Genomic DNA, 25,359 nt, shown 5'->3' with positions numbered 1-25,359 from the left:
AACATGTTGTGTAAGGTGTCAAACACTTTGGAATACTACCCCCCCCCTTCTAGAGGGAGAAGACATGTAGTTACTGGTTTACCCGGATAAAGTTAAACAGAGCCTCAGCATCACAAAATGGATGCTGCTGCCACAGACACAAGTCTGACCTCCTGCTGCTGGACGAAACTCCGGCAGGGGAGGCCTGGACAATAGGTTTCCTGTCCAAGGAGGTGCTGGCACCTCCCCAGACAGGCTTTTGTGTATTCGGGCACGGAGGGCTGCATTCAGTGAATGCTTTCCAGACACTCCCTGGGGCACACTAGGTGCTCCATGTATTTCCCAGTTCGAACCGGTTGCTGGGGCACTCTGACCCAGCTCTGGCGCGAAACTGGAAAAAGGGAAAGGGGTGTAACCACCCCCTTCCCAGGTCCACCCATAGGAGGGACCTTAAGGCTAGTAAAGCCCTTAAACTCAGTATAAGTATAAGTATAGGAGCTGTGTCCCTAGGACTTTAGATTACCTTGGACAAAACTCTGAAACATAAATCCTGGACCTTCGACGTTCCATTTCAACTGGAAGACGGAAGACATCTCCCTTGTGGTCAAGGAGTGACCACCCTGTTCAAACAGGCACCAACAGCAACTTTGCCGGTCTGCATTTTCGAGGCTCCCGTCGGATCCCGAGGAATCTGCGACACAGGACACGGACTTCCAGACATCTCTGACACTACTCGACGTTCCCAGCAAAGCGGAGACCTGTGGCGGACACAAGAGACGTGGGACCGGAACTCCTGGACATCCTGCATTTTGCTAACTGCATCGACTCCCGAGGTATCTCGCAGTTGTGCATTGGGGTACGAGAAGCCCCAGCCCCGAGCACCATTTGCATCGAAGCTCAGGCCTCCACGAGTGTCCCGTGGAGGCCGCTCTTGCATTTCAGCTTGACGCGCCTTCCCGGTTCCTAGTCCGTTGGCTAGTGAGCCGCCCGAAGACTTCCTTTTAAATCTAACTTGCTTTCCTGGTTGCTCCAGGCTTGCTCCAGCTTCCCTACAAAGGAGAAGCGACACAGACCTTGCTGATCTGCACCAAAGCCAATCTCGACATCCAGCATGGATTGCATTTGCCAAGGCTTGTTGGGTCCAATCCGGATACCGACACCGCAGTCAACTAGATCCTTTGTGGGACAGCTCGAATCCAGCTCCTGGTCATCGTCGACACCTCCTGGACCTCGTGGCTGAAGAGACAAGCTTCACCTTTTCTCCTGAAATCACCCAACATCGCCTGGTTCCATCCTGGTCACTGGAAAAATCTGCTTTCAGGTTCTTCAGATCTTCGATCCACCCTTGGAACCCCCCGGACACTTTTCCTCTGGTCGCCTCAGCTCTTCATTGAAAACGGCGACGAAACCCGACACGAAAAGACACCTATGCACCCGGCTTCCATGGGTGAGGTAACATGAGTACTCCGGTGCTCCCGTGGGTCTTGACTCTCGAAGTGTCCTAGTTTAAAAGGGTTCCATCGTAGTCCATCCGGAAGGGTCCTTAAATTGTATATTTGTAACTTCTACGTTTCCCATACAAAGTCAATGGTAACCCGCGCCTGTGTTTAGACACTGCACGCATCTCCCGTGGGCCTCCTACTTCCTAACCTTTGGTTGTTTAGAGTACCCCCAGCGATTCCACAGGCCCCAGACATGCTTTCTAATTCTCTTGTGGATCTTATACCACTATTTTAGTATATTGTTTGTGAGGCCCCTAGGGCATAACATATACTGTGCAACTTATTGTATCTTAACTTCGTGACTTGTATTGTATTTTTACCTCTGACCTCAAAGAGTGCAGTGGGGTTGTGTTTAGAATAAATACATATATATTTGATATATACCTTGTGTGGTGTCCTTTCATTTGGTATTCAAGGGATTATAATTGTTAAACAACTTGCTTAATACGCTCTCTGAAGTCTTAGCCTGATGACTGCTGGTCCATGCTACCACTAGGATAGCTTTCTATAAGGTTGACTTTACAACCAGCATCAATAAGGGTCGATTAGACTGGTGCAAGGTGCCCACTAGAACTAGTGGACATCATATACCAGGCTAACTTCTCACAAAGGATAAAGACTTGTAAATGAAGGAACACATCAGAAAACTCATTCAAAAGGAACGATTTATAGACTAAAACACCTTAAAAAATAAAAGTCATTCCCTCGGATGATTTCAAATGGGTCGTTCAATCTCTGGGCCTGTCTAAACTAGACTACTGGAATGCTATCCTCACAGGGACCCTGAAATCATACCCCGTTCCCCTCAGATTAGACTCAACTTGGCAGCCAGGCTCACAACAGATATTAAACAGGATGATCACATCACCCATGCACTCAAGGCCCTCAACTGGCTTCCAATCGAAGGAAGATGCAATTACAAGACTGCATGTATCACCCACAAAGCTATTCACTCACACACCCCAGACTATTTAGATAGCAAAGTCACAAAATCAGGAAGAACTAGATCACAGAGAAGCTCTAAAACACTTCTTCTCATTCCTCCCAAATAAAAAAATCTATCCAGGCGTGCTCTTATACGGGTAACGCTCCCAGCAAATGGAACTCTCTCCAGAGGGACCTACGATGCAACACCTCCTTCACTTGCTTCCAAAAATACCTGAAATGCCAGCTCCTCAACAAATACTGGAACACATGAGCAATTCTTGAACTCAGTTCAATTAGTCCCTCTTTGACCCCGTTAAACAGTTGGCTGTTTTATTCGGTTTGCCTCTTTTGCCTAGAAGGTAGTTCTCTCGCTGGACTCAAAATTTGCGACTTGCCCACAATCCGTAACCGCTCTCAGGGCCAAACTTATGTTCAGTGTACATAGTGTACTCCATCCACATTGCCAAATAGTTTGAGTATTTATTGTTGTTTGTACTTGAACCTAAGATTGTTGCGTGTCATATTGCCTTGCTCTCGATTCTGTAAAGCCCTCTGATACCTTCGGGTCTAGCTAGTTCTATATAAAAGTTATACATAACTAAATATTTAAGCTCTTGCAGCTAATATGCCTAAGGGAAGGACAGTTTGCACATGTGATGGGGTGTGGCAAACATCATGTGAACACTATCAACCAGTGATCTACCCAACTAAGGCACTGGACTAAATCAATGACCAGATTATTATGGTTTGTGAAAATCCCATCAAGGGTGTGATCATAAATAAGGTTGGCCATAAGAACCAGAAAGAGCAAAATAATTGTCCTGACTATTGCCAAAATTAAAGTTAAAATCCCTTTAAGGGATATTGGGCAGAAGTGATAAGGTTCCAAGGTTAGACACCAGATCTCTGCAAACTTAGCTTGTGGCCCAGGAGGGAGATATATCAGGAGGCCCGCGAACGTAAAGTTTGCAGATACCTTAATCACAAATGAGGCTGCCTCCAATAAGATGCCTGTGCTCGTCTCCACCGGATTAAGAATACAACTGAAGCAAGATGATCATTCTCCCAAAATACTTATATGCCCTTCAAAATGAATACTATCCCCTCCCCCCAAAGGCCCTCCCCAGGATACATGCGGACTTGAGGGCATTTGTGTGGCTGGGTAAACAACCCAGGGTGGCACTGGCTACCCTACAGCGGCATCAATATAATGGGGGGATTTCACTCCCGGATCTGGAGGCATACTATTGGGCGGAACACCTGATCCCGATAAACGAATGGCTACACGCCCAGGCAGATCATCCCTCGTACGCGCTTGAGCGCCACAAACTCACACCTAGCCATATTCTTTCCTATTTATATGGGGGGGGAGTAGACCGGGACGTCTTCTGCCGGCAACTGAAATGACATTGCTCGCCTGGAGGGCATCCACGAAACGGATAGGATAGGAAGCCATCGAGACAAACTCCAATCTGGCACTGCGCGTGGTTGGCGGAGCTGCACAAACTGACGGGTTATAGGGGCTGGGACGACATAGGGATCTCTACACTGGGAGACAAAATCACTAAAGGGCAACTGAAGTCGTTCGAGGCCTTGACATTGGAATTTGGTCTGCACCCCACTCAGGGTTACAAGTACACCAGATTGAAACACGCATGGAGGGCCCAAAATGTCGACACTACAGACCTAGCGGAATTCGCCCCGCTTGAAGGCAGGCTCTACAGGAACACATCCAACAGAAGGCGGCCTCTCTAACTTACAAGACACTCACGAACAACATGTTAGGGGACCTGGCCAAACTTAGACGACAATGGGAGGCGGACGTGGGAGTCATGGAGGACATTGATTGGGAGTTGGTGTTGACGCATCCCAGAGAGGTGGCAATCAAATCTCGACTCCGCCTTATACAATTTAACATACTGCATAGAACCTACTTTGATAGGGTGAGGCTCCAGAAAATGGGAAAGATAGTAGATGCTAAGTGCCTACGATGTCAAGATCCCAGGGGGGACTTCTTTCATGTTTTATGGTCATGCTCTACAATACAGGGGTACTGATCAGATGTCTTTACGGAATTGTCCGCAGTCCTGGAGAGCCAATTACAGGTGGACCCCAAGCTGGCTCTATTGGGCATGACAATTGATGTGGATCTCCCACGCCCCCAGCTGACCTTCCTGGTATTGGCCTTAGTAGTGGCCAAGAGAGACATAGCGAAATACTGGGGGGCGCCGGAGTCACCACGTATGGAAGACTGGAGGAGAGGGCTAGATGTGTATATGGCGGCTGAAAGAGTTACTTACAAGGCAAGGGGGTGCCCCAGGAAATTTCGGAAAGTGTGGGGGAAATGGAGAAGTTATCACGGGTTGGACGCTGGTCTACCCTGAGACACTACGTCGGTTACGAACTGGAGAACTGAGAGGTTTAAAGAAGTAGACCTTTGTAGATGAATATTGCGGGGGGGACTGTCTTGGGGTCCTGTATATATGTGACATGTATGCTTCGAAATGGGTGATGACTGGGGGGATGGCGGGAATGGGGGAAGCAACTGTGTACGCTTCCAAGCGGGAATGAAGGCAATAAGCTCCTGGATGTCATCCAACTGTCTTAAACTTAATTCTGATAAGACAGAAGTGATGACATTCGGGAGGCTACAACCTACCTGGTCCCCACAATGGTGGCCCCACCAGATGGGACAACCCCCAGAACCTGTGACGAAGGTACGCAATCTGGGTGTTGTCTTTGATAACAAGCTATCATTCCAGCAACACGCCAATGCGGTGGTTTCTTCGTCCTTCCACATAATAAAAAGGATAAAAAAATTAATTCCATATCTACCCTCATATGCAGGCAAAACACTGATCAGTACACTAGTATTCTCCAAAACTGACTACTGCAATGCACTGCTACTTAATGCACAACAAAAAGTCCTCAACAAACTGCAAACAGTGCAAAATGCAGCAGCCAGGACACTGCTGTCCATCCCCAAATTTGCATCGGTCTCCCCTTACATTCGACAGCTACACTGGCTACCGGTGAGAAGCCGTGTCAAATTCAAAGCTCTATGCATAGCATATAAAGCTATCCACAATCACGGCCCTTTATTCCTAAAAAAAGCTTTCCGACCGCTTGAACACACAAGAACCTTACGGTCATCCTCAGCGCACCTACTCATAGTCCCCCGCACAAGGAGGGCCAACTGGGGCGACAAACGCTTCTCCGTGGCCACAGCTAAATTATGGAACACACTTCCTTTGCACATCAAGTGTGCACCGACCCTACTCAACTTCAGGAAAAAACTAAAGACATGGTTATTCCTTGCCTAAACCCCCCATCCACCTGAGAGTTCTGCAACTTCAGCGCCGAGACACCCATGGGTATTTGCGCGCTCTAAAAATCGCCAAAATAAATAAATAAATAAATAAATACGCTTATACGATATGACTGCGCTGTAAAGGTTTGATGAAAATGCAAATAAAACGGTTCTTAAAAAAAAAAATTAAAAAAAAGAATACAACTGAAGGTCTCACGTGCAACTAGAGCCTGGCCACATCCCCTCCGACCTTGACAATCACATGTGAGAATAGTGTACCCAGGAGGGACAGTGTCTACCAAGTCGTGGCCAGAGTAGTCCCTTGCCCCAATCTCAGTAATAACAAGCATTAGAAATGCAATCGGGCTTGGATTTATTTGAGTTTGAGCTAATGGCATGGTAAATGGTAATGTATTTTAGCTAAGTGTTATGGAGTGTGTTAATGTGGGGGTGGTGGTAGTGGTAGTACTGGTGGTGGTGGTACTGGTAGTACTGGCGGTAGTACTGTTGGTGGTGGTAGTGGTAGTACTGGTGGCTGTAGTAGTGGTAGTACTGGTGGCTGTAGTAGTGGTAGTACTGGTGGCTGTAGTAGTGGTAGTACTGATGGTGGTAGTACTGGTAGTACTGGTGGTGGTGGTGGTACTGGTAGTACTGGTGGTGGTGGTACTGGTAGTACTGGTGGTGGTGGTACTGGTAGTACTGGTGGTGGTGGTACTGGTGGTGGTGGTACTGGTAGTACTGGTGGTGGTGGTAGTGGTAGTACTGGTGGTGGTGGTAGTGGTAGTACTGGTGGTGGTAGTACTGGTGGTGGTAGTACTGGTGGTGGTAGTACTGGTGGTGGTAGTACTGGTGGTGGTAGTACTGGTAGTGGTGGTACTGGTGGTGGTGGTACTGGTAGCGGGAGTACTGGTGGTGGTGGTACTGGCAGCAGTAGCATTGGTGGTGGTGGTACTGCTGCCCGTAATACTGGTAGTGGTAGTACTGGTGGTGGTGGTACTGGTGGTGGTGGTACTGGTGGTGGTGGTACTGGTGGTGGTGGTGGTAGTGGTACTGGTTGTGGTAGTACTGGTACTGGTAGTACTGGTGGTGGTGGTAGTACTGTTGGTGGTGGTAGTGGTAGTACTGGTGGCTGTAGTAGTGGTAGTACTGGTGGCTGTAGTAGTGGTGGTGGTAGTACTGGTGGTGGTACTGGTAGTGGTAGTACTGGTGGTGGTGGTACTGGTGGTGGTGGTACTGGTAGTGGTAGTAGTGGTAGTACTGGAGGTGGTGGTACTGGTAGGGGTAGTACTGGTGGTGGTAGTACTGGTGGTGGTAGTACTGGTGGTGGTAGTACTGGTGGTGGTAGTACTGGTAGCGGGAGTACTGGTGGTGGTGGTACTGGTAGCAGTAGCATTGGTGGTGGTGGTACTGCTGCCCGTAATACTGGTAGTGGTAGTACTGGTGGTGGTGGTACTGGTGGTGGTAGTACTGGTGGTGGTAGTGGTACTGGTTGTGGTAGTACTGGTGGTGGTGGTAGTACTGTTGGTGGTGGTAGTGGTAGTACTGGTGGCTGTAGTAGTCGTAGTACTGGTGGCTGTAGTAGTGGTAGTACTGGTGGTGGTAGTACTGATGGTGGTAGTACTGGTGGTGGTAGTACTGGTGGTGGTAGTACTGGTGGTGGTGGTACTGGTAGTGGTAGTACTGGAGGTAGTGGTACTGGTGGTGGTAGTAGTACTGGTGGTGGTAGTACTGGTAGTGGTGGTACTGGTAGTGGTGGTACTGGTAGCGGGAGTACTGGTGGTGTTGGTACTGGTAGCAGTAGCATTGGTGGTGGTGGTACTGCTGCCCGTAATACTGGTAGTGGTAGTACAGGTGGTGGTGGTACTGGTGGTGGTAGTACTGGTGGTGGTAGTGGTACTGGTTGTGGTAGTACTGGTACTACTGGTGGTGGTGGTAGTACTGTTGGTGGTGGTAGTGGTAGTACTGGTGGCTGTAGTAGTGGTAGTACTGGTGGCTGTAGTAGTGGTAGTACTGGTGGTGGTAGTACTGGTAGTACTGATGGTGGTAGTACTGGTAGTACTGATGGTGGTGGTGGTGGTACTGGTAGTGGTAGTACTAGTAGTACTGGTAGTAGTAGTACTGGTGGTGGTGGTGGTACTGGTAGTACTGGTGGTGGTGGTACTTGTAGTACTGGAGGTGGTGGTACTGGTAGTGGTAGTACTGTTGGTGGTAGTACTGGTAGTGGTAGTACGGGCGGTGGTGGTACTGGTGGTGGTGGTACTGGTGGTTGTGGTACTGGTAGCGGGAGTACTGGTGGTGGTGGTACTGGTAGCAGTAGCATTGGTGGTGGTGGTACTGCTGCCCGTAATACTGGTAGTGGTAGTACTGGTGGTGGTGGTACTGGTGGTGGTAGTGGTACTGGTTGTGGTAGTACTGGTAGTGGTAGTACTGGTGGTCGTGGTACTGGTAGTACTGGTGTTGGTGGTAGTGGTAGTACTGGTGTCTGTAGTACTGGTAGTACTGGTGGTGGTGGTGGTACTGAAAAGAATACGCTCTTAGGAACTGCTGGAGCTTTAGGACCCTATCCCTCTCCCACATTACCAAATGCCATCAGTTTAATTAAGCCAATCATACGATGCCACCCAATAGAAAAGAGCAACAGCAAAGCAATTAAAAAATGTAGCATAACAAACAGAACTGTCGCCATTAAAAATGCTCGATTTACGGTAGCATCTTACCAGCATATGCTTCTAAGCATCAATTAAACTCCCCGTGCCTAATAAATGTAGCTTGGTTTAATTTAATATCATTTACTACCTTCAGATCGACTTCACGCTACATAAAACTGCAAACACCAAATATAGTCGGAAAAAAATGATTTTGACACTAAGACAGACTACGCACGCACCTACACTTCCCTGCTTCACAAATGACCTGGTTGTGCAATGACTCCAAAAAATGACACACCAAACGGGAAGCTGTGAAAACCACTCGCACTCGGCACGGAGCAAGAAACGTTCCCGTCTTAAGAATCTTCTTGTCTGCACCAGGCTGTGATGCACACCAGACAAATGTTGTGCTTTGCATGGCGCGCGCCCACCAAACGCACTGCAGAATGGTGAACGCGCCCACAGCATCTGGATTCCATTACAGCACCTCCCTGACAGCTCCTAATTGATATTAATGGACGGCCGTGCGCATAACCGCACAGAATATGCCAACAATGGCGACCGGAAATAACATGTAGCCTATCGCGGCAAGGCTACTAAAAAGACAGCACAGCAAAGACGAATCACTATGCAGATGCCAAACAAAATGACTGAAAAAGCTCGCGCACTGAGGAATTTATCCGGCACTAAACAGAATACCCTTTACAATACGGCTCGCAGCTCCGCCCCACTTCTGACGAAGTGGTGACGTCGCCGAGCCCGTAAAAAGGCAGCCAATGTTGAACGTCTGAATAACCATGGCAACTCCAGATTTATGTTTGATCATGGAGTGTGCGTTAATTAGTGCCCGATGACTAAAGCTAACCTTGGGACCCTCCTTGATCCCAACCCATGACGGACTATCTCCCCCCGACCACAAGGGACTTACATGTGTCCAGATGTGTGCCAAATAATGGTATAGTTTTGAGAAAGAACACATGCCCTTGGAACCCAACTGGCAGGGAACCAGCGCACACTCAGTCAAGTTGGCATCATGTATCTAGCAAAATGTTAGGGGTTAACCATTCAAAAAAGGGACATTTTCCTACACACATAGAGCGATTTAATACAATCTTTCGAAGACCGTTGTACAAAATTGACTTTCTTGTTTCTAAAGGCTTAAGACGACATGAAGACTTCGAACCTACACCAACATAAGAGAGACACATTCTCTAGACAATATGCTTGCTGTCAACCACTAACTTGAAAAGCAAAAACTAAAATACTTAGGCCCATACAAAGTCAAACATACAATCAATTGTTTTGCAGAATAGAGGATATTACTTTGATACCTCAAGTGTAATCCAGTAGTACACTTGTCTCTCCTGAAACCAATCTTTGGAGACAAGCCCTTTCCATGCAACCCCGACAAGCAACCTCTGGTGCAAAAGGAAATGCAGAAAGAAGAACTCAGGTCCAATAAATCATCAATACCAGATGTCCATGTAGAGGTATGCACATCTTGGTGGACTATAAGAAGTATAAGACCAGTCATAGTTCTCACAACTGTATGTTCATGCCTATAAGCCACTGTCACCAGACCATTGTGGAGGGTGGGACGCCTTTATGATGGGGAACAAACGGTTACAAAAGCATCAGTACACAAAACGCCACAGCACTTGTTCTAAAACCTAATTCCCCATCCAACTGCAGACAGCACAAACCCACTCATTCACACAGCTTGGTCATAGGCTGAGACAGCCAGAATGCAGGAGGAGGGGGGGGGGGGGAAGACACCAAGGAAACTGTAGTCTATGTAGGGAATAATAATCCACACAGCAAGAGCTTCAGGAAATACTGACACAATACAAGGAGAAGGAAGTCACTGGAAAGTAAGCTCTGCTTTGGTCACTCTGGTGGGGGCAGATACAGAAGCACAGTGTTTCAGCAATTTCCTTAGTAGGAGTAATGACCTACTAAGACTGATATTGTTTGCCAGACTTTCTTTCCTGCCTTAACTGCTTATGTATTTAGACGGTACATTGATCTTTATCTATTTACTTGTTTTACCTTCTGTTCTCCTTTAGAAGAGTACCCATGGTTCTTGTTGCTTTCTAGTTTGTACATCTGTCTTGATCCCTCCCATTTTGACTTACTCCACTTCTCATCCAGTGAAGTTATCCTTGGGAAGTTTCCTCTGACTGTCGCCACTCACTTGTTGTACCCATGTCTAGAAGGATTCATCACCATGTCTCTGAAGTTGATATTTGAGAGTCCGATTATCATCAGCAGTACATTCCGGATCAGGTATTTCACTTGGGAAGTCTGACAATGGTGCAGGGGTAAATTATCAAGAAAATAGACTTTCACTGCACCATGAGCACATCTCACTAATATTAGCTGTTTCTCATTTGTGTACCCCTGTTATTAGTGCTGGTTTCTTTACCACTGGGTGAGACCGCATCCTGTCCAGTCTGATTTACGAGTGAGCAAGGTATCAGACTGTATAACCGGATACAAGGCAAACAGAGAGCAAATTTCCAACTAAGAGTTTAAACCCTACTGCTACTGCAGCCTCCTCACAACGCAACCTGCTCTAATTTTGTGATTTGTAGACAAATGTCCTGCTGAGCCACTAAACTAACCAATATCTCTTTAAAAAAATAAAAAAACACTTAATCACGAGACCTTACCTTCAAAATCTTGTGTAGACTCTTCCGTCCTTACTCCAGCCATGGTGTGTTGACTATTTACAGAATTAGCCAGCATTCCCTCTAACCTCTCCAAGGTAGACTGGCCTTCAGCAGTTAAACGTGAAAGTCCTTCCTCATATGTATAAAATGTTGGAACATCACCTTGCCCAATCTCTGGAAAAAAATGTTTTACTCGCCATTAACAACTAGAAATTGCATCTCTTATAGGTTATAACTAGGCTTTCCGGTTTTCAGTTTCTATTTTTGGTAAATTCTGGTGGGATTTTTTCAGTGTTTTGAAATGATTTCATTACATCAAAAAAACAGTGGTTATCAATAGTTACACATTTTCGCGGCATTTAAAACAACAGAAACAGTGTTTATTGGACATTTTTCGTTTATTATTGCTTGCTTTCTGCACTGATAGTGATGAGGTCCAAATACATTTTTGCAAATCAAACTTATTGTAGTACACCATACAATACTTCTTCAGTGAGTCTTTGGTCATGTGCACTCGCCCAATCCTTCCCATGCAAACTTTTTTCTGTGAAAAGGCCCTCTCAACATTGGCACTTGAGATGGGCAATGCCAAAACAGCCAGTACACAATTTGATAACTTTGGTCACTAACAGCTTTCCATACCAATACTGGTGCATTTGAAGATTGTGATTCTCTAGGCAGGTTCTGCAACACTTGCGTTGAACTGGGCGTTTATGCCCTCAAAGTTATTGAAGCTGTCAAAAATGAAGCAGCACTTTTGAAACTACAGAGAAAATTACCCTTTATGGAAGGGATCTAGAACTTTTACAGAGTAGCAGTGAGGTTTCATTGACTTCAAATGCAATGGTTGGTAATGGAACATTTCTATGCATCATTGCAAGCCATTTCTCATATATTGTAAAATAAAAGTTCCTGAATTGCTCTCCAACATTACTTTGCTTACGAAGTGGCAGGCACTCTAACATGGAACATGAAACCAGCCATTTTACCTATCAGTGAAAGAATCAAACACAGCCAAAATATCAAATATGATTTTGATATTTCCGGATTCTCTACAGTTTATAAAATAATTAAACAAGACCTAAAATATGCTTCTAAACCCTGCATCTTTAGACCAAAGAACACAAAACTGTAAAAAGCAAAAAGAAGAAGAAACAATATTTTAGTGGCATCCCTAAACAACAAACCTCAAGCAGAATAATGTTAGCCCAGTCTTTCTTGCTGCTAGCTTGTATAACAAAGTTACATTGTATTGGCCCCTTCAAGAAGAAAAACGTTGACTCTTTCACTCTTATTTTCCTTTCTTTGAATGGCATTTAGTTTGTGGTTGTGCAGGTGTTTTTTCAGTGTTTTTATGTTTACACTGGTGCGAGCGATTTCCCTTTTGGTGGGGTTTTATCAGTTATTATAGGTTTAAACCTAAAACCAGCCAGCCTAGTTTTAACATAGGTTTGCCATCTGAACTGGCAGATACGACAGAAGTGACTACGTGCTTTAGTAACTAACAGAATGATTTAACTGTTTGAGGAGGAGAGGTGCAGGGTAAAAACAAGGATGGACACAGGACTGGGGGACATTTTATGTCACTACCACAGTTTACATGAGGTTTACAGTTACCCGATCTATGAAATAACTTCCATCATAATCACTTGACTGGTTGGAATTTTAAATCATTCGCCCAGAGTTAGTTGGAAAAAATGGCAGACTCTCTCAACACTGAACTGGAACTTGCCTTGGACTTTGGCGAGGTATGCCATCTGTCTACCGTGCCTACATCATTCCATAGGCATGTGTGATGCAGCTAATGAAGTAGCTATCGCCATGAACGTTCCCTCATTGTAAACATGGGAGTTTTCCTCCATGAATATCGCAGGCTTTGAGAAACAGTCAAGAGTATTCTTGTTCTGAAGCCCAAACAGATCAAACCCATGCTGGTGTTGCAACATTCGCATCCATTCTCAGTGGGGCAGAACTGGTAGGAGTTGGACCACATGGAAGGCCTGGTGCAAGGCAGTAACTTATATAAGGCAATGAATATCTGAATTCTAGTTCAGATGGAACCCTTATTAACTATGGCCTTGCTTAACAAATCTTAATCAATCTTTCCAAAGTTAAATATTTGCCCGCATATGTTTGGCCTTAGAAACTACAGTACAGAGTGTAGTGGGTGGAGGTTATATGATTGGAGGTAGGTGGGTGGTTTTGATTATTGTATGTATTTCCTATTCAAACACTCAGATAAAAAAGTTGTAAACAACGACAGCACCAAAATACTGGACGGCTCAGCATCAAATTTTGGTAATCTAACAGAGGCTCCTTAAACACACAATCTTTGTTTGGCTTGTTATAAACGTACCCACTGTTGGAAAAAAAATGCACAAAAAGAAAAAAATAGGGTCAGGAAATGAGTTTGTCCATATTTGGTCTGACAAGCAGGTTAGGTCTGCAGACCCTAATTAAAGTATGTAGTAATAGGTTAGATGTACATATTTATTAAGTCAATAGTACTTTGTCTTTGCACTTGTAACAATTAAATTCCTTGGCTCAGATGTTTATTTTTAAATGAGAACTTGTACCAGAAAACCTTTTTATAGGAGCAAAATACATTAAATCATAGGCAGGGGAATGCTTACATCATTTAATGTTTTCATAGGTGACACCCCAGTAGCAGCTAGCAATCAGTTTTATGAATCAATTCTTTTTATTCAGTTTCTGAGAATGTAAACATACATCCCACTGGCTGGCAGGAACGGAATGTGGGAAAGGAAATAATGAACCGATGTACTCTCTTTCCTCCCTCTCCTTACAAGGTTGATTCATCTCTCGCCCTCTAAGGATCCACTTTCAATTCCCTCCAGTAAGTCATGGATTTTTAGGTATATGTAGGGTCTTGGCACAACCTCTCTCAGTAGTTGCCCTGTATCCTAATGGCTCTCTGCTACGGTAGTCCCCGGGACAATTTGCAGAACTTTTAGGTACTTAGGGGCATGCAGGTTCCCGAACTTTATTTGTGAAGAACTTGAGAAGAGGCCCCCATATTTCTTCACATTTGGTGCCTGTATGTTCCTGCAAGATAAGTAACTTTATCATCCCCAGTATTCCCCATATTTATTTTGTTTGTGCCACAATTTGAAGTAATTACTTGGTATGCTGTACAAAAAGCAACAGCCATCTGCCTCTGCCACAGGAAGTGAAGAGGACACTTCTATTTATTAGTGAGGCTTAGGATGGTATAGATTGGAATCTGGGTATTAAAGAAGTTATCTATGTCCTTCAGTACTTCCTTTCAATATCTCGTCAAAACAAGCAGAGCAAGGTTCCTGCGTTCCTGCAGCTTCTCCAGCAAGTATCTGGTTTCTCAGTTCCTAGATGTGCAATCTAGCTACAGCTCAAAAGAGCTTTTTTTTTAGGGTGGTTATCCTCACCATCACGCTTTGAGCCGTTGCCCAGGAACGGTAATATACCTACACCCATTCTATATTTGTAAGTGATCTGTACATCCCATTTATTTTGGCTGGAGGATTTTTCTGGTTGAGGGACCTTTAATAGCTTAAAAATACAATCGCAGCCGGCATGACTCTCAGGGGGGAGAGGGGGAGCACAAGGTGGCGCATTGAAAAACAATTGGGGGGGGGGGGGGGGGGAAATCACACCCTTACCACCGTTCCACCCGCCACGTCTATGCTCCTTGCTCCTGCTCTCTCCTCGTGGCATGACAAAAAGCAAGAAACAGCAGCAGTGGTGGCTCCTCCATTATGACGGAGGAGCCTCGCACCACTGCTTTGAGCAGTGAAAAGGAACGGAAATATAAAATATTAACTTTTAGAGTATTATCATTTTATGTTTCCTTCCTTTGCGGGCGGGTGGGTGAGGCTGCTCTGCTCACTGAGCAGCGCTGGGGAAGAGTGGTTTGCCCACTCCAAAGTGCGCAATGACTGTTTGGTAGGCCCTTTTGGGCCGCCCAAACCAGTCATGCGCACTTTTCCAGTTCTCCATGCAGGCTGCATGGAGAACAAGCCCAAGTTCCTATTCCCTGGTTGAGCGTCCAACCAGGACGCTCAAAAACAATCACAATGATGCCCTGCAGCCTTGTGATTGGTAAGGGGAGCATTGGTGTTCCTGGCTTCCTGTCCCACGCCACAAGGAGAGCGCAGGAGCAAGGAACGGAGAGGAGGCGGCGGGAACGGCTGTAAGGTAAGTGTGTAATTATGTTTTTCAAAAATGTTGTGGTTTTCAACGTGCTACCTCACGCTCCCCCCTGCGCACTAACACCTGCGAGTCATGCAGGCCAGGCTGAACAGCAAGGTTCCCTAGACCAATCAAAACGCTGCAGTGCAGCGTTGTAATTGGTATTGAAGGTCATGTCCTAGTTGGATGTTCAACCAGGGAATGGGAGGGGGGGCGTGGCTTGCAGCTGTGCGAGATGGCCGCAGCCCAGACGAGCTCCTTCCCTGCCACGGCCTTTTCGCATGACCTTTGGCCATCCGAGACAGAGTACTGAGCTGAGAGGATGGGGTCTTGACACCTAAGCCCCCCGTGCGGCCCTCTGGACCCCCTGATGAGGCACCCGCCTGCCGTGACCGCCCAAGCTCGGAGGTGCCCTGGGTGTAAAATGGCGGACTCTAGCTGCGACCGGTAGACGACCTCGGCCTGGGGGTGTGACTGCGATCCCTCTGTGAAAGATCTGACCCCTGCGGCGAGGTAGGGTGCTGGACGGCGGCTGCGAGGAACCCAAGCGGATGGATCTGTGGCGCACTCTGCACATCGGTGAGGGCGAGAGAGAGGCGTTCGGGGCTACCCTGAAAATCGAGACCCCGGATTTGCGGCCTATGCAATGAGGGGAGCTGGGCGGCGGCTGTTGAGCGCTGTGGTGGCCCTGCGGGGGTCTGAGGAGCATCGAGGGGAGTGCGAGTGCTGCAGACGGGGGACACAGACGGATGCCTTGGACTGATTGCTCTTGGTGAAGGACGACGGGACAACTGGGAGAGTGGGACTCGGGGGCGCTTGGAGAGCTGAATTTTCGGCTGCGCGGCTCGCGTCGTGCCTGGATTTTAAGGATTTTCCTCAGCGGCTGCCCGGAGGCGGTGACGATTGGGCTCCCAGCAGAGGCCCGTGCTGAGTTGATGTTTGGGGGCTAGGAGAGCGCCAGCAGTCACTTGGAGGGGATAACGGCCTCTCCACTAGACTGTGTGCAGAGCCATGGGGGAAGGAGGAGTGTGGGAAGCGTTGTGACGGTGGCTGCATCAGAAGGTAGGAGGAGAGCCTGGTTGTGTTCCATCTGGAATTTGGGAGGTGTGTGGGCCGCTATGGCTGAACACCTGGTAAGACAGTGAGGCAGAGCAGCGCCCACACTCCCGTCTTGTTAGGGACTGTGGGGGTCTCCGGGAGTGCGGACCCCTGGATTGTGATATGGCCCTGGTTGACCCTTCTCTGGAAGCCTAGAATACCACAGTGAGTGTCGGCCCTTCCTGCTGAGCCCTGCTGGACGGACCACTGATAGTGGTGCATGCTGCACTGAGTGCTGTCTGAGATGAGACCTGTGACAAGTAGGCGTGTGGATATGTTCCTGGGTACGAAGGCGGTTGGTCTCTGACTCCTGCAGTCAGCCATTGCTGGAGGAGGCCTTCTCGGTGGGTCGGACCCCGGAACACAGCGCTTCTCAGTACTGCAGGTCTGTCTGGACTGTCAATCGGCTGGCTGCAGTTGTGTCGGCTGGGTGCCTTTTACATTTGTCTGCAGGTCTTGGATTCTGCAGTCATGGCGGCAGGGGGGAAAGGCCCTAAGGCTAATGCCCAGAAACATCTAGCGAAATTCGCATGGACCAAAGTGGGAGAAAAAGGAGACTCACCGCGGTCAGAGAAGGAGGGATCAGCGGTGGCACATGCACCGGGACCGGAGCCGACTCTACATGATGTTATTGCGGCGATAGGTGGGGTACGTACCTCAGTGGATTCAGTCACTGTTGAGGTCTCGCTACTGAGAACAGATTTTTTAAAAATGGACGAGAAGGTTAAGGAACTGAAAATAGTAACAAACGCCCTACAGGCGGACACATCGGAACTCCAGAGTCAGATGCTTGACATGCAGAAAAAGGAGGCAAGAATGTCGCAACAGCCGGACGATTATGAAGATCGGCCCACCGCAACAACATCCAAATTTTAGGGGTTCCGGAACGGACGGAGGGGCCAGCTGCGGACTTGTATGTGGAGGAGTTCATTACGAAACACCTAAAGCCCAAGACGTTGTCCAGCTACTTTTCTATAGAAAGAGCTCACAGGGTGCCGGGTGGTAGACTGAAGCTGGGCGCGCCCCCGAGGCCCGTGATTGCCAGGGTGTTCAACTACCGGGACAGGGACATATTACTGTAGACTTCACGGTCCAGCCCGCCCTTGAAGATAAGATAACTATGAGGTGGCGTTCTTTCCGGATTTCACGGCCAAGATTCAGGCGCAGAGAAGAAGCTTTCAAGTGGTGAAGAAGGAGCTGAGAGATCGAGAGGTGAAATACACAATGTTTTTCCCGGCACGACTGCGAGTGGAATCGGATTGAAAATCGTGGTCCTTGGCTCACCAGAGGCGGTCTGGGACTGGATGGAGGGCTGGAGTACGGTGGGGGGGGGGAGGAAAAAAAAAAAAAAAAGAAAAAAAAAAATCGCAGGAGAGGCCGCCCTGACAGAACTGACCCACAAAGGGGACTCTGGCTGGAAGCAGCAAGTACTGACCCTACGGGGGAGACCAGTAGATTGGAGGAGCAGAACTGATAACTTCGGCATTGGTCTGCGGAAGTTTTGATCTGGCAGTATTCGCTTGTAGGGGGCCTTGGGGCGGCGGGGGGGGCGGCGGGGGTTAGCTCACTGATGCAAGATTGTTTGCTGACCCTATTGATGTGATATGATGTTGCTTTGTTTTCGTAAGTAAAGGATGGCTGTGAATTGTGATGAAAGTGTATCTGCAGGAGGGGGGACCGGTTCCCTCTGCATGTCTAGCATTTCAGGGGGGGGGGGGGGGTGAGAGACACTCTGCCGTGTTTGGGGGTGGGTAGTTCTAAATCCACAGGCAGGGAGGGGGGTGGATGTGGGAGCATGGGGTGGTGGGGGGTGTTTTGTGGTTTGTCGCCGTTATCAAAGAAGTGGTGCACTCTTATGCTGTGGACTAGATCGCTTTCTTACCATGCATTTTGGGGAACTGTTTCACCGTGATTGTACTGTATTGCACTGTTTTATCTTCAAAGTTCCTATTTTATGTGACAGACTAAATTGTGATGCTGATGCCTTTCTTTGCAAGTTGCGTACAGAAATGTTCGCTGTGTTATCGACCTGTTGGATTATGAAGTTAGCCGTGCTGGGGGATGGGGGCTGAGCGGGATTCATTGCTCTCTGTACTTTCCTGGAAAGTTAATGGCTTAGGCGATAAAATAAAAGAGGCATCGTCCAGCAATACCTGAAGAGACAGTCCCGGACCTTGTTCTTCTACAGCAGACTCACTTGGTTGGTAATAGGAGTAAGGCCCTAAATAGATGGGGTTACAAGCTCCTGGTGCATGCAGACTATACCACCGGGTCTAGAGACACAGGTATCCTGGTTCGGAAGAACACAGCACTGATTGTTCAAAATACGTGGGCGGACTCACAGGGCATTTGCAGTGGCTGAGGCCCAGTGGGAGGAGAGGGCTTTGAACATAGTTTCTGTTTATCTGCCTCCAGCGCTGGATAGAGATGCCTTGGTAGAACTAGGCCTAATACGGACTAATCTTCCTGACGGTACTTTGCAAATGGGAGGGGACTATAACATGACGATGGACGACACGATCGATAGTTACCCGCAGAGGCAGGGGGAGAGGCCAAATGAGCTTATGGCGGAATTTACAGCGGCACTGGGTCTCTCGGATGTGGGGCGGGAGCTGCAGAGCGTAGGGTCTGACTTTACGTATTTTTCTAGTGTGCATGGCAGTGTCTCCCGGATAGACTACTATTTAACATACACTCCCCCAGTGGGTAATTTTAGGCGGCCCTGGACGTATCCCCGAGGTCTATCAGATCACTCCCCAGTGGGAGTGGGCTTCACTCACCGGGAAAAGCAGGAGGGTGGCACCAATGTCATTAACTAACAACTGCTTAAAATTCCGGATATCAGGGAAGAGCTCGGGGTGCAGACTGGGTACTTCCTGGAGGAGAACGTAGGGTCGGTGGCATCGGCGCAGACGATATGGGAGGTGTATAAAGTGGTTCTTAAAGGGTATGCCCTGTCATTGAAAGTGAAATATATTGCAAAACAGCTTGAGCTTCTGGTGCAACTAGAGGAAGCCCTTCGGGAGCTTGAGGCGGCACACGCGCTATGTCCTTCAGAGGAGGCATTACATTGCTTGACGCTAAAAAAGGAGGAATACAAGCTTAAGGCATGGGAACACATGTTGGCTAAACAGGCAGCTACCCAACATAGGCTATATGAGCATGGAGATAGGGCAGGAAAGACGCTTGCGTAGCTGGCGAAGGAGCAGGGTGCGCGGTGGGGGCCCATATTAACGATGCAGAGTGGGGAGGTTCTTTACCGCCCAGGCAAAATAGCGGAGGCGTTTGCAGACTACTTTGAGTCAGTGTATTCACCCTCAACGACGTATACAGCAGAGGATTCGCGTCAATTACTGGCAGAAAGTGACATACCGACTCTCTCAGATGTAGATAGGGAGCTATTGGACGCGGCTCTCGTCAATGAGGAAATCCAAAAGCCCATCGGCCAAATTAAGTCTGGGAAGGCGATGAGGCCCAACGGTACCCAGGTGGAGTTTCTCAGGCTGTGGCCTCCCAAGTGGTCCCGCACCTGCGGGCAATGTATCAGGAAAGCTGGGAGAAGGGGGTTCGACCACCTGACCAGCGGCTAGCCAGGATCGTGGTCACTCACAAAGCCGGTGGATGATTGTCGTTCATATAGGCCCATCTCCTTGATCAATGTCGAGGCAAAGGTTCTGGCGAAGGTACTCGCCACGCGGCTGGGAACAGTGATATCTTCCCTTGTACACCGGGATCAATCCGGCTTCATGCCTGGGAGAAACACGGTCTTCAATATCCGCCCGCTCCATAATGCGCTGGCGCGTCGGCAATATTTGGAGGAGGATGCAGTCATACTGTCACTTGATGCCTCCATGGCATTCAATTCGATCGAATGGTCATATCTTTTTGAAGTTCTGGTGAGAGCAGGGTTGGGCCCTAAATTTATACGGTGGGTGAGGCTGCTGTATACTGAGATCATGGGGCAGGTTAGAGTAAACAACAATACGTCCCGGCCATTCACCCTAAGGAGAGGTACCAGACAAGGGTGCCCTTTGTCGCCGTTGCTATTCGCCCTAATGCTGGAGCCCTTGGCAGCTTGGATTTGGAGTGACGTAATGGTAAGGGGTATGCGATGGTCACAAGAGTGCGAAGACAGAATATCTCTTTATGCGGACGATCTATTGTTATATCTTGCATATCCGTACAGGTCCATCCATATGGTCCTTAACATTTTTACAAATTTCGGGAAGTATTTAGGATACGCAATTAACTGGAACAAGTCCGTACTATATGTGCTCCATGGACAGACCCCTCCCCGCCTCCCAAAAGATTGTGCGCTGGTGGTCTTGGAGGGCGGTTTTAAGTTCTTAGAAGTCTTCGTCACGCCAAACCCGACTCTTTTATAGCCGCAATTTGGCACCCCCGCTGGCAAGGCTGTGGACTGATGTTAAGCACTGGAGGTCACTGCCACTGTCGCTGGTGGGCTATGCTTTTCTTTAAGATGTTAGCCCTTTGTACATTCTCCAGAACTGCCCGCATAGAATCCTGGATACCTATTTTGTTGCAGTAGAAGGGGGAGGTACGCACACTACCCTGGGATGGTAAGGCCCCAAGGATTGCGCTTCAGAAATTAATGAAAGGATGGTATGATGGAGGTATCGCGCTGCCTGATATACGGCTGTATTATTAAGCCTCGCAATTGGTGACGGTAAATAGGTGGCGATACGCCCCGCCAGATGACCTGGCTTGTGCCCTGGACAGATATCAGACGGATCGCTCCGGATATCTTGGGGCTCTCTATTCCCACAATAGGAAGCAGCATTATGTAGGACCCACTCAATATACGGTATAGATCTGGAAGTTAGTTAATTGCCGTATTGGCTGGGCAGGAGTGCTTACTAAAGCGACACCAATGTGGTCTTCGCAGAAACTCGGCATGCTCTGCCATCACCCGGGGTTCGACAGGTGGGATGTGATTGGTATTTCAACAGTCCAAGACCTGGTTAAAAAGGGTAAGATTCTCAGATTTGAGGAATTACAAAAGACCTACCGATTGGCTCAGGGTGAGGTCTTTCGATATCTACAAGTCGTCATGCTTTGCAGGCAGCATTCCCCAGCTGTTAGGACATACCTGAATCGTCCTCTCTTGAAGATTGCCTGCTGGACGGGAAGTTGCAATCCAAGGCGATCTCCCGGACCTACAGAAAACTCAGTAATAACATGCCCGATTCCTTCGGGAAGCTGAAGGAGCGCTGGGAAGGGGACCTTAGGCCGATTGATGAGGAGGATTGGAGACAGGCGCTGATGTCATCTAGAGAGGCTGCCATTACACTCATCCAGCTTCGTATCCTACATCGCTCGTATCTGACGGGGATAACGCTAGCAAAAATTGGGTCTCGACCACATGATGTGTCTGAAGGTTTGCAGACAGTCGGCCACCTTTTATCATATGGTGTGGGACTGTCCGCTGGTGCGGAGACTATTGGACAGAGCCACGGCTCATATACAATCTGCACTAAGGAAAACGCTCATCCCGACGCCCCGCTTGGGCTTGCTTAATATAAGGGAAGATACAGACCTTACTGAGACGGAGCAGCAGTTTGCGACAATGGGCTTCACGCTAATTAAGAGGGAAATAACGAGGGGCTGGGGTGGAGTGGTACCGCCGGTAGTGGCGATCTGGCCGAAAGAGTTTGACAGGTGTATGGTAGCTGAGAAAGAAGTGTTTATAGCTAGGGGGTGCCCGAAGAAGTGGGATAGGTAATGGTCCGGTGGAATTCATAGAGGGGGGAAGATATGTGTGTCACCTGTGGTGGAACTGGAAATATGGAGACGAAAGGACGGGGAAAACACGGTTTAAGATGTATGTTATTCCGGCCTCGGTCCTAAGTACAGTGCTAAATGTAACTTGCAAATGTATTGTATGAGTATTGGATGTGTTGTCTGTCATGCAACTTCTCAATAAAAATATATTTTTTTTAAATAAAAAAACCAGGGAATGGGGGACTGGGCTTGTTCTCCAAGCAAGCTGTAATGCAGCCTGCATGGAGAACTGGGAAAGTGAGCATGACTGATTTGGGCGGCCCGAGGGGGCCGACCAAACAGTGATTGCCCACTTAGGAGTGGGCAAACAACTTCTCCCCTGCCCTGCTTCGTGAGCAGAGCAGACCCGCCCACCCGCCCGCAAAGGAAGGGAACATAAAATGATAATACCTAACAGTTATTATCATTTTAGACTTCCTTTCCACTGCTCAAAGCAGTGGAGCAACGCGCCTCTGCCATAGCGGAGAAGCCGCCACTGTGAAAATATCTGCCTGCAGGGTTTGTCTTTCTCTTCCACAATGAGACATTTTTCAAAGGCAGTCAATGACCAACTTGCAAAGGGTCTAATTCAACCCCTGACCATAAGGCACCACATCTATTTGGTTTCTGGCACAGCATACTAAACTTTAAGTCTATCAATATAGAAGTAACATATCTTTTTGAATCATTGCTCCTGCCACTTGCTGAGCTCCTCACCTATATGGGATGGGTGAAGTCCGGGTTGCTTATTTTTTGGAGGAGGGGGGTTGATGAGAAGTGGAAACCTCTCTCTACTGCCACTTTATCTTTACACCGTTAGGGTGGCTGTTGTTACTGGGGATGAATACAGACCCCAAGCTCTACTCCTTTCATTCCTTTTCAGTAGACATGGTACCTTCCAAATATGGACTCTGATAGAATTCAGTTTGCAAAACGCCAATGATTTTCAGATTTGGTCCTGCTCCAATCAACCCTGCCTAGTAATATTGTACTACATTGAGATTGCCTAGCCCTCCTCTTCTGGACACAGCACCTTTCAGGCTATCCGCAGATTATTTTCCACTGAGATATAGTTATTAACTTCCCCTTGTAGTTGTGTTTAATATAGATGGAAAGGGTGTAGTGAGGAGCGGAGTGTTTGAAACCTAATCATCTAAATATATCAATCTGGTGGTCCATGAATTTGGGTACTGTTTTCCAGTTGTAGCCTTCTGGTCGCCCTGGACAGATAAATTGATCATTTGCAAGTTAAGAGAGAATTGGAATATTGTAAAGACGCGTGTGAGCTCCGAGATGAAGTGACTGGGAGGGTGGTAAAGTGAAACTGCACAAACTATGGGTCGCCACAGTTTGTTTATATCTTCCCATATTATTATCCCAGTGATATTATTGTCCCATCTCACCTTCTCCGTCATCAGCTCGATGTGGAGTGTGAAAAGTAGGGAGAAAGGGGAAGGCAGCCCTGCCATTTGACTCTTCGAATAGGTTTGAGAGAACTGTATTTACCCTTGTTCTTACACATATAGAGTACGCATTTTTAAAATTTAGGACCAAATCCACACGGCCTGAGAGTTCTCGCAAGAAATGGGGAGTGTACTTTGATAAATGCTTTTTTGTTGCATCAATCAGACATTGGCCATTCTTTAAGCATTATCCACAATATGAAGAGTGTGTTGTAGGTTATCACTGCAATTCCTTCTGGGAATAAAACACACTTGGTCAAGATTGTTTGGACCTGGTATTGGAGGTTGTATTAAATAAGGAGATTGGCCTTTAGGCAGAGCAACGTATGGGCTCATATTAATGTATCTGAGGATTCCATCAGAGTTTGTAATTTTTGCAAAATCAGCAACTCATTAAACAGTCATGTGATGATCGGCGAGAGGGTGTGAAACTGTTTTATCGAAGAGTGGAGTATACCCACTATGGCCTTAGATTTGTTTGCTTTCAGTTACGTGATGCCCAATACCAACTACTAGAGTTTGATAGGATGATCAAATGCAGACACAGCCACTGCTTGGCAGTTATACCTTTCTGCTGGTGCACTTTTGTGAGAACCTATGCATGCACACGCAAATTGCAGCTTGAGGCCACCAAAAAAAATGGGTTCAGGAAGCAATGGAGGAGCTGTTGGAGAGAAGCAACAGGAAGTGAGTGGGTGATAAAAATTTAAAAAGCATGGTGTGGGAAGGTGAGAAAGAGCAACGGGAAACAGCAACACGGAACGCGGTGGGCTGGAGGGAGGGAAGAACACAAGTAGTAGCACAATATGGAGGATGAGAGAGTGTGTGTTTGGAGGAAGAAAGCAGCACCCGAGTGAGGGAGCTAGAAAATGCATGCACTCTCATGGAGTACTGAAGAAAATTGGGAAAGAAAAAAAAGAAGTTCCCCAAATGTTAACATTGGAAAGTTACAAGTTATCCAATTACAAAAATGATGACGAAATGCTCCAGGGGAAGGATAAACAGAAGAGGCAGGACAAACAAGATTGACAAGAAAAGTCACTGAATTAAAAGGTGTAGGAAGCTGGCTCTTTTTATAATATACTTATAAGAGGTATATCGCGAAAGAGTCCAGGTATTCCCTAACTAGTGGGCAGGGGCTTGTTTTAGCAATCCCAAGGTGCTCTTTGTAGGAAGCTGCCTCTGTATATGGTATGCCACTAGGTGGGAGTCCAGTGGTTCCCTAAAAGTGCACTGGGCTAAATGTGAAACCCAAAGTGCTCTATTAGTGGTAGAGTGGGCGAGCAGCCTTAGGCCTAACACAAAGGAGAGCAAGACTTTTATTGCACGAGATTGACCAATAATGCAGGGGAGGCTCCTCCACTAGGGCAGAGGAGCGTCGTCCCACTGCTTTCTTGCAGTGCGAGATGCAGAAACATAAAATGGTAAAACTACCGTTTTATGTTTCTGCTTCTCACACTGCGAGAAAGCAGAGGTTTTTGGTGGGGAGGGGGCCGCAATTTTCTCTAGGACAGGGGAGGATTGGCTTTCCCACTGCGGAGGGCGCCGACTATTTTGTTGGCCCACCGGGGCTGACCAAGCCACTTATGCGCTCTCTGCCTTTTCTCCATGTAGGCTGCATGCAGAAAATGGCCTCCCAATAGATGTCTGGCTGGTCCGCGCCCATTTCAATCACAACGCTGCCATTGTATACACCACGTACAGCACAGGGGTGGACGGGTGCAAATCCAGCATTGGGCGCCTGATGCTTTTCAATGAGGATTCTGTTCTTGACAAACAGACTGCAGGTGT

The 25,359-nt window shown here is 47.6% G+C and overlaps 1 protein-coding gene across 1 annotated transcript in view; it reads right to left on the bottom strand.

Moving 5' to 3' along the window:
* Positions 1 to 25,359, bottom strand: part of CLNS1A (chloride nucleotide-sensitive channel 1A) — a 174,249-nt gene that overhangs the window by 78,529 nt on the left and 70,361 nt on the right. Inside the window, exon 5 of the mRNA XM_078658506.1 lies at positions 11,039 to 11,212. Coding sequence (XP_078514632.1) covers positions 11,039 to 11,212 — 174 coding nt within the window. The remainder of the gene's footprint in view (positions 1 to 11,038; positions 11,213 to 25,359) is intronic.

The sequence above is a fragment of the Lissotriton helveticus genome, chromosome 8 (assembly GCF_964261635.1).
Source record: "Lissotriton helveticus chromosome 8, aLisHel1.1, whole genome shotgun sequence".
Lineage (NCBI taxonomy): Eukaryota > Metazoa > Chordata > Amphibia > Caudata > Salamandridae > Lissotriton > Lissotriton helveticus.
The sequence above is the reverse complement of the archived record's forward strand: the minus strand, read 5'-3'. Positions and strand labels throughout refer to the sequence as shown.